At 34.6% G+C, this 9,950-nt stretch overlaps 1 protein-coding gene across 1 annotated transcript in view; it reads left to right on the top strand.

Annotated features, from left to right (window-relative positions):
- LOC106883993 (protein lev-9) overlaps nt 1-9,950 on the top strand; it is a 693,982-nt gene that overhangs the window by 234,369 nt on the left and 449,663 nt on the right. Inside the window, exon 5 of the mRNA XM_089358252.1 lies at nt 1,639-1,821. Within this exon, the coding sequence (XP_089214378.1) occupies nt 1,639-1,821 (183 nt within the window). The remainder of the gene's footprint in view (nt 1-1,638; nt 1,822-9,950) is intronic.

The following is a 9,950-nucleotide window of genomic DNA, read 5'->3' as shown; positions in this document are numbered from 1 at the left end:
TATTCTTTTGTGAACACATTTAGTTGTTCTTTTAACAATAAAGTAAATAGTTGACTCAGCTCCACAGAAAGTTTCAAGGGTGCAAAATGCATTTACATTTTTAGATGTATAGAGTCAGATTGAAGAGAATTTAAAAGAATCTTCATTAAATTATATTTAAATCAGAAGTAATGTTTATAGTCACATCAGTATGGCTGTATGACATTACTACCCTTTTTAATCCCAGGAAGGGCCATATTGAAGTGGTGATAAACATTACTTTTCAGTATAGTTACTACTCTTAGAGGAGATTTTCTAACTAGCTGCTTTGCTTATATATAAATCCTCGATTCTTTTAAATTCTCTGACTCTGTAGATCTGAGGATAAGGAGATATATCCAAAGACCTTTAAGCAATGTTGGGATGATCAACCTGTTACTGAATATATATATATATACATATATATATATATATATATATATATATATATATATATATATATATATATATATATATAAAACAAAAGAATAATGAGAGAAATTGATTATTAATTCAATATTTATTTATGATTGTACAATTTCATGTGTATCTTTTTTTCAGAAAGTAAACAAGTGCAAAAAGTTAAATATATATATATACATATATTGATTTTTCTTCTAATATAACATTATATATATATATATATTGATTTTTCTTCTAATATAACATGATATATTACGGAGATGTACTTGCATAGCAAATGACCTGATCTGAGATCGTGTGCTGGAACGAAAACAATTGCAGCATGGAAGGTGTTTATAAGCCATTTGAAATAACACACAAAAGCCGTTAGATTCACTTCAACATTTAAATTTAATTTGTCAAAATATTTTGGTCACTTTGAGACCGCGACCTGTTCACTGACAAAATTGTGCTGCATATATATATATATATATATATATATATATATATATATATATTCAATAACAGGTTGATCATACCAATGAAAATTCTTTTAAATTCTCTTCAATCTGACTCTATACATCTAAAAATGTGGATGTCTTGTGCACCATTGAAACTTTCTGCGGAGCTGAGTCAACCTTTTACTTTATTGTTAAAAGAATAACTAAATGTGTTAAGTGCTACAGCCTTTTGTTTCTTTATCCAATCTTGTATGTTATATATATGTGTCGTGTGTATATGTATATATGTGCATGTGTTTGTGTATGTAGTGTACTGTTACATTTCAATAAGGTCAACAAAAGCCTTCCTTTGTCTGATGAACCCCACAACCATTGTTAATTCATATATAAACTGTTAACTGTATTCTCTTTCTTACAGGTCAAAAATACACAATTCTTATTTCCCTTTCCCTCAAAGCTGTCTGCTTTTTCCCCAATGTTTTTTTGTTTTTTTTTTGTTTTTCCTCATTCTTCCCCTCTTTTTCTTAGAGAGTAACCATGTTCATTTCGAGCCTAAACAATTGCAGAATTGTACACAGTACACTTTGCAATTTTGTCCATATACTGTGCTATCTGAGCATGAAACTTAAAGTAGCTCACATCTTGTGTCTATCAAATTATGTATGTTTTTGCATGTATGTATTATGCATTGTAGAACATTAAAGCATATTTTCTATTACATATTGACTTATCACTGCTCATTTTGTTTATATTTCAGTTCTATGTAATAGACCCCCAGATATTCCAAATGGTTTTCACAATGCACCCAAAGGGCAAGACAGCTTTCCTGCTGGTACTGTACTGACATATAAATGTGAAGCGCGATTCAGGGCTGATGGGCAAGAGCGGGCAATGTGCAGGGAAGATGGTACATGGAGTGGACCGAATATGTTTTGTAAAGGTGAGTACAGTCTATAAAAGTTTCCAAGGAATTCTAATCTCAAATCCCAAATGGCTATTTAACAACTGTTAGTCATTTGTTCTTTTGTTTGGTTTTCTTCATATAATTTTCTCCTAAACAATACTTTAGACCAATGTAGCCTAAGGGACTATGAGGAAGGTAAAGAATGGGCCTACAAATTCATAAGATATCAATGGACTGAAAGCTTGAAGAATTGGATATCCTAGACTAGAGAAAACGATGGTGGTATTGAGTTTCAGAGAGCATCAGTTTGAAGAAAGATGCTACAATAATAAAAGGACTTATGACTAGCAGGATGCTCAACAGAGAAAATCTACCAGAAATCTTTGCAACTACATGGTTTCAGGTTCACTACCACTGCATGGCACTTTGAGCAAGTGTTTTCTATTATAGCCTTGGGTTGACCAATGCCTTTTGAGTATATTTGGTAGACAGAAACTGTGTGGAAGCCTGACATGTTTAAGTGTGTGTGTGTGTGTGTGTGTGTGTGTGTGTGTGTGTGTGTGTGTGTGTGTGACTCTGTGTTTGTATTTGTACCCTTCACCACTGTTTGACAACCAATGTTGCTTTGTTTATATTTGCATAAATTAGCAGTTTGACAAAAGAGACCAATAAAATAAGTACTAGATTTTTTAAAAATATGTAGCAACTGAGGTTGATTTGTTCAACTAAAACCCTCAAAGACAGTGCCCCAGCATGGCCACAGCCCAATGTCTAAAACAAGTAACAGAGAATAAAAGATGTGACAGACAAATTTTTTGAAGTATTGTTGCCAAACAAGCAACTCAACCTACAGCTTCTCTTTCAGTGAATCGGTTGCCAGGTATACCTTGAAAAGGTGATGTATTGTTAACGTGACCATGAAGCTTAGTGGTCAGAGAAACTGACAAAAGGCTGCGAGCTGGCAGAAAAATTAGCACGCAGGGCAAAATGCTTAGCGGTATTTCGTCTGCCGTTGTGTTCTGAGTTCAAATTCTGCCAAGGTCGACTTTGCCTTTCATCCTTTTGGGGTCAATAAATTAAGTACCAGTTATGCACTGAGGTCGATGTAATCGACTTAATCCCTTTGTCAGTCCTTGTTTATCCCCTCTATGTTTAGCCCCTTGTGGGCAATAAAGAAATACGATACTAACAAACATGGAATCACTAAGGCAGAGAAATGTTGCTAATGAGATAGACTGATATATGGCCAAGGAAACTACAGTGGGTGTGATTACATCAGTGTTTCTAAAACATTTTTTTGCCTATGGATCCCTTTGATTCCTATTTTACTCTTCTGGACCCTTGTACCCATTCCGTGTTAAAAACAAATCCTATTCTTTTTTTCATAATTAGATATTATTAGGAATTGTATAAGAAAATTGTTAAAATATTTCATGTACTGTAGAAGTATAACCAATTTATTGCTCATAAATTTTAACAACAAAATTTTATATGGACCCTAAAAGGGTCATATGAACTCCAGTTGAGAACCAGTGGGTTACATGAATTTTCAGACATAGTTGTAAGCATGGTTGTCTGGTTAAGAAGCATGTTTCTCAACTAAGTGGTTTTGGGTTCAGTGTCACAGCACCTTGGGCAATTGTTCTCCTGCAACCTCAGATCATCTAAAGCTTTTTGAGTATATCTTGTTTGGGGAAACTAGAAGAAGCCCATTATGTGTGTGTGTGTGTGTGAGGGAAAGAGAGTTTCTTATTTCTTTACTGCTCACAAGGGGCTACATACAGAGGGGACAAACAAGGACAGACAAATGGCTTAAGTCGATTATATCAACCCCAGTGTATAACTGGTACTTATTTAATCGACCCCGAAAGGATGAAAGGCAAAGTCAACCTCGGCGGAATTAGAACTCAGAATGTAGCAGCAGATGAAATACCGCTAAGCATTTCACCCAGTGTGCTAACGTTTCTGCCAGCTCGCCGCCTTTAGGGAGAGAGAGTTTCTGTTAAGTCATGCAAAGGCTGGAAATAAACATTGCTGCCACATTAGCGATATTGTTCACCTCCAGTTTTCTGTGAAACGCATCTGATTATCGTGAAATATTACCTTATTTCGAAACAGATGAGAGTGGGGGACAGAAAGAACATGTGGCTGTAAGAAATCAATGCCAGCAAATTCTATCTGACCCATAGAAAAGTGGACATTAAAATAATGAAAATGGAGTCACCACTGCTCATAACGTCATTTAAACAAGCAGAACAGAAGTCATTAGTCATCATCATCATCCTTATCATCCCTTGGATATTACTCTCTCAACTCCTAGGGTTTGTAGGGCCAGTGACCTACTTTCCATGGCATATAAGTCACGAAAATCATAACATTACCCCTGACCAGGATATCAGTCCATCGCTGAGTTACTCCTTTTCAGCTGAGTCGGCTGGAGCAATGTGAACTGAAGTGTTTTGCTCAAGAACACAAAACGTGGTCCAGTCCAGAACCTGAAACCATGATTTTGAAATTGTAAGTGCAGCACCTTACACTAAGCCACTTGTTTTCACTAATTAGACAGACAGACAGACATGCAATTAGGTAGACAGGCATGTAATTAGACAGGACAAGTGTCAAAATAGGAAAATAGATGCACAAACAAAGAGCATTTTAACTTGGAAAAGTTGCAACACTATAACCAAGTTGTATGTATGGAGTGTTAAACAAATTTATTAAAACTGTATTGAATATCTAAGTATTTCAATACAAGATTCCAATTTGTTTTTTAATTGTTTTGTTTGTTGATTTTTTTGGTGGAAACCACCAAAAACAGATAAGAAAAAAATTATCAGCAGGGAATAAATAACATCACTGTAAAATTTTTCTAATTCATTTTCAAACAAAATATTTTCAGTTTTTCTTTCTATTTTTGTAATTCTTTTACAAATATTTTCCTCTTTCTTGTTATTTTTCTAATCCTTTTCATTCTGCTATCATTTTATCATCATCATCATCATCATCAATACACACACACACACACACACACATATACACTCAATCATACACACACACACACATATACATACATATATATACAAATACACGTACATATATACACATACATACATATATACATAGGCATATGCATATGTATGTATATATATATATATATATATATATATATATATTCTTGTTTTTATTTCATTAACATCAATTGCTTCTTTATGAAATTATCTTGTTGTCATTGTTAGAAATATGAAGACAAAATAGATTTCCCTAACAACAAATCTATTTTTCTGGGTTTTGTTGTTTTTGTTGCTGGTGATTTTCTTCTTTTCGTTTTAGTTTTTAATATGATTTGTATGTGGTGTTTCATTTCTTTACATGTAGAAAAATGTGTATATCTATATTTGTACATAAATTTATATGTATATATATATATATATATATATATATATATATATATATATATGTGTGTGTGTATATATACATATATCCTTACATATATATGTTTGTATGTATATATATAGAACATACCAAATATGGGAAGACTTCTAAAGATATATATATATATATATATATATATATATCCTTACGTATTCCTACTTGTATTTTAAGCAGTTTTCCCTTTTGGTTTTCCCTACTTTCATTGTCACAGTTTTATTCCATTCACTTACTTTACTGTAGTATGTTTGTAGGTGGAATGGGTAGATAGGAGTGAGGAAACAAAAGAGAAAATGAAAGAGAGACATAGAAAGAAGGAGGGATAGAGAGTGTGTGTATTACACACACACACACACAGTTTTCATTCATATGCATGTGTTTTTGACTTGAAAACTCAGCTAACTTGTAAAGAAATAAATTGGAATAAAAAAATTACCAGAAATAAAAAGCATTTATGAAATGAAGAGAATTTTCTACTCACTTGATTGTGTGCTCTGTTAATTTGTTAATTAATTTCATTTAGTTAGAAGTCTTGCCATATTTGGTATGTTCTACTTCCTTTTAACTGCTGAAGGTTAGCAAATAATTCTCTCTTTGTTGTTTTTTTTTCTCTATTTTTTTAGTTTCATTTTCCCTCATATATAATATATATTTTTTTTCTGAGGTTAAGGTTTATTTTCTTCTCAGCTATTTTCAAAGTCAGTATTCATATGACTTAAAATTCAGATTCTCAGGCTCGTGTGTTTTGGAAAGCAGAACAATAAACATAATATATATTTATCTGATACATAACAGATACTTAACAGTTGTGTGATAAACTCTCCAAAGATTGTAAAGAAGTTAACAGATTAAAAATCAACAAAGTTGCAACAAAGTGATATTGAAAACATGGCAGAGGTTGTGTAAACAGATAGATAATAATAATAATAATGAATATGTATATATATAATGTGAATCCAGAAAATCATCATCATCATCATCATCATCATCGTTGTTACTATCATCAGAATCATCATTATCATTGTTGTTGCTGTCACTGTTCCTGTCACTGTCGTCATTGTTGTTGTCATCGTCATCATCATTGAATGTTCACATTTTAACATTTGTATGGATGAGACAGAATTTAGTTGAAACAGTTTATTTTTCACAGCCAGATACCCTTCCTATAACAAACTCTTACCAGATAATATTTCTCCATGGCCAGACTTGCATTTCACAGAAAGCATTGTTTAGTTTTTATGACTGTGGTGCTCATTAATGCAACATCACATGATGTTGAGACAAGGGTACATACAAACACATACACACAACCAGATGCACACCCACACACCCATATACATACATGCATACACAAACATATACATACATGCATACACACACACACACACACTCACTGACCTCTTTCATTCTCATCAAATCTACTCTATCCACTTACAAGGCTTTGGGTGGTTCACAGCTGTAGTAGAAGGCACTATCCCAAAATGCCATGAAGTGGGACTGAAACTGACACCACAGAGTCCTGAAACAAGTTTCTTAACCACATTGCTATGCCTATGAATTCTTTGAGTTACTTGAATATTACAAAGGATTCCCAAATTCAGGCATGGCCTGGTGAATAAAAAACACTTTTTGCAGTCATATGGTTTCAGGTTCAGCCCCACTGCACAGTTCTTTGGATGAATCTCTTCTATTACTGCCTCAAGCTGACCAATGCATTTGGTAAATGGATGCTGTGCGGAAACCTATTGTGTGTGTATGTGTGTGTATGCAATTGTGTGTCCTTCTACCACTTGACTGCTGATGTTGGTTTGTTTATATCCCCATAACTTAGCAGTGTGGCAAAGCACCCAATATAATAAGTTTCAGACTTGAAACAAAAAAATAATGTATTGGGATTAATTCAAGTTGATCCCCATAATCTAATGACAAAATCAAAAGATAAATGATAACAGTATTTAATGAGATAATTTACATTATTTTCATGTTATGTTGGAGAGAGGAGGAGCAGCAATAATATTAGAAGTCTTTGGTGCAGAACAGAATTTTGACCTGCTACTTCTATGATGGAATTAGACCACTGTGTTAGGCATTGCAGATTATTCTGTTGACAAGAATGATAATGATGGTGGCGGCCGCCGCCACCGCCGTCGCCATCGTCTTTGCAGTGTTGTTTCTCATATTTAAAGATTTGGTGGTGTTTGCCTCTCAGAAGGCATTAGCTAAATACTGCATGACAGCTAATGAAATACTCATTAATTATGTTATCCTTATATTATTGAATTTTCCAGCTCATGATATTTATTTACAGCCACACAAAATTATGTTAGTGATAGTTAAATGCTTCTGGACATGTAGAAGGATCCATAGTGGATTCCCTTGCTCCCCCCCCCCATTTGTCTTCCCTCAACCCCTGTTTTTCATCGTATTCACCCTATGCCCTGTCTATAACCATCACTCACTCCCTTATACACTCTTACAACCTCTACCCACTAGCACTCCCTGTCCTCTTGTTCCCACTCACTTGTAATTGCCTTCAGTCTTGAGGACCCACACTGACACCTCATCACATAGCAGTTCTCTCTTTCCAGCTTCATCCACATCATCCCTACCCTTACTTTTGCAATGAAAGTAGTCATGCAGTTCGCCTCAACAGAAGGAAACCTGTTCTGATCTGTTCTGGCCCCTTCCATTATACTTTAGCCCTTCATTTTTTAGCTTCCTTCCATTCTACTGTAACCCCACTCAGTCATAAGGGATCTTAGTCTTACAAACCACATAGTGATCTCACAAGTGCTGGTGCAATGAAGAAAGGATACCCAGTACATAATGCAAAGTGGTTGGCATTTGGAAGGATATCTGGCTGTAGAGACCATACTGAAGCAAACACTGGAGCATAACGCAGTCTTTAGAGCCATCCGATATTGCCAAACTGTCTTAACCCTGCCAGCATGGAATATGTAGGTTAAGTAATGATGATGAGTTTGGTTGGTTGGAGGAGTGGTGGTGGTGATAAAACACTGATGTAGGTAAGATTTGAACTGCCAGTGTGTATCAACTTATAGACTGGCACCTTGTTAAAGAACTAACTGTGACTCTAAATATTCCTTCAAATATTGGTAAATTCTTTCAGTAAATAGCAATAGTTGTAGGCATAGCTGTGTGGTTAAGAAACATGTTGTTTTAGGTTCAACCTCACTGCACAGTACACTGAACAATTGTCTTCTACTATATACCTAGCTCTGGGGCCATCCACTGCTTTATGAATGAATTTGGTAGACAGAAACTATGAAGAAGCCCATCATATATATGTGTGTGTGTGTGTCTGTTAATTCCTCATCCTGCTAATTCTTGACAATGACGTTAGTTTGTTTACATCCCTGTACTTTAACAGTTCATCAGAAGAGACTGATGGAAGAAGCACCAAGCTGATGAATAAGTACTTGGCTTGATTTGCTCAACTAACTATTAGTAGTGTTGTCCCAGAATGATCCCAGTTAGACGACTGAAACAAGTAAAAGGCAAATGACAAATAATCTATAGACTGACGAGCCACCAAAATATATGCATCAGGCCACTTGATAATATTGCCAATGATTGTGTCTATTGTTTGTTTGAATGAATCATTATTTTAAATGTGTTTTCTCATTTTCTGTAATGAAATATTGCAGCCATTTATGAATAGATTTCCTATCTTATTTTCTTCTATGTTTTGGCTGTTTTTATTATTCCTTTTTTTTGGGGGGGGGGGGGGGTATTTTTTGTTTTGTCTTTAAATTCACTTATAGGTCATTGAGGAAGCAGAAAACATCCATGTTTGATTCCTGATTGTTTTTTTCTATTTAATTTTAGCTATTATAATCGTTACCATTTATTTTTTTTTTTCCCTCTAACTTATCACAGTGTATCTCATACTCCCCACCACCACCACATGTTTAATTTTGACACCTGACCCTATTCTATTGTATCAAATGTTCACTGTCTCATTTGACATATATGTGATATTGTAGTTTTAACAAACAAGCAATAATAGAATGCTAAATGAATAAATAAACAGATCAATAAATAGCCAATTTTCTATAAATATAGTCGGTGTTGCACATTTTTTTTTTTTTTTGTTATGTCTAAGAAAAGAATTCGATTAGAATTTTCAATGAAGCAAGGATATTTGAGATAAAATACTTAGGTTATACGAGATAGTCTGAGATGTCGCCTGTTGTGTTTCAGAAAGAAATTCGAATGTGTCTGAAAATAAATGTTTGAAAAGACAAAAGAAATTTGTATCAGCTTTTTCTTTAAATACATCCCAAATGAATATCGAAGAAGTTCTGCAAACCATTTTTATCATTACTGCCATCATTGTTGTCATTGTCATCACCATCATCATCATCATCACTACCATCATCATCACCATCACCATCACTATCATTACCACATCATCACCATCACCATCACCATCATCATCACCATTATCATCATCATCATCACCACCACCACTATCATCATTATCATCATATGTCCATTTTCTATGCTGGTATGGGTTGGAGAATCAGACAGGGGCTGGCAAGCCAAAGAGCTATGCTGTGCTTCAGTGTCAGATTTGGTTGGATTCCCTTCCCTAGCGCTAGTATCAATGACTGTACAGGGTGCTCTGTTTTCACGCCACTGACACTTGTGAGGTTGCCATGTAACTTGCCAGACAGGATAAGAACATGGAAAAAGGAAACAAAAAAAGCCCC

Source organism: Octopus bimaculoides, chromosome 10, assembly GCF_046866305.1.
Source record: "Octopus bimaculoides isolate indiv1 chromosome 10, ASM4686630v1, whole genome shotgun sequence".
Lineage (NCBI taxonomy): Eukaryota > Metazoa > Mollusca > Cephalopoda > Octopoda > Octopodidae > Octopus > Octopus bimaculoides.
This window is presented reverse-complemented; position numbering and strand designations above follow the sequence as displayed.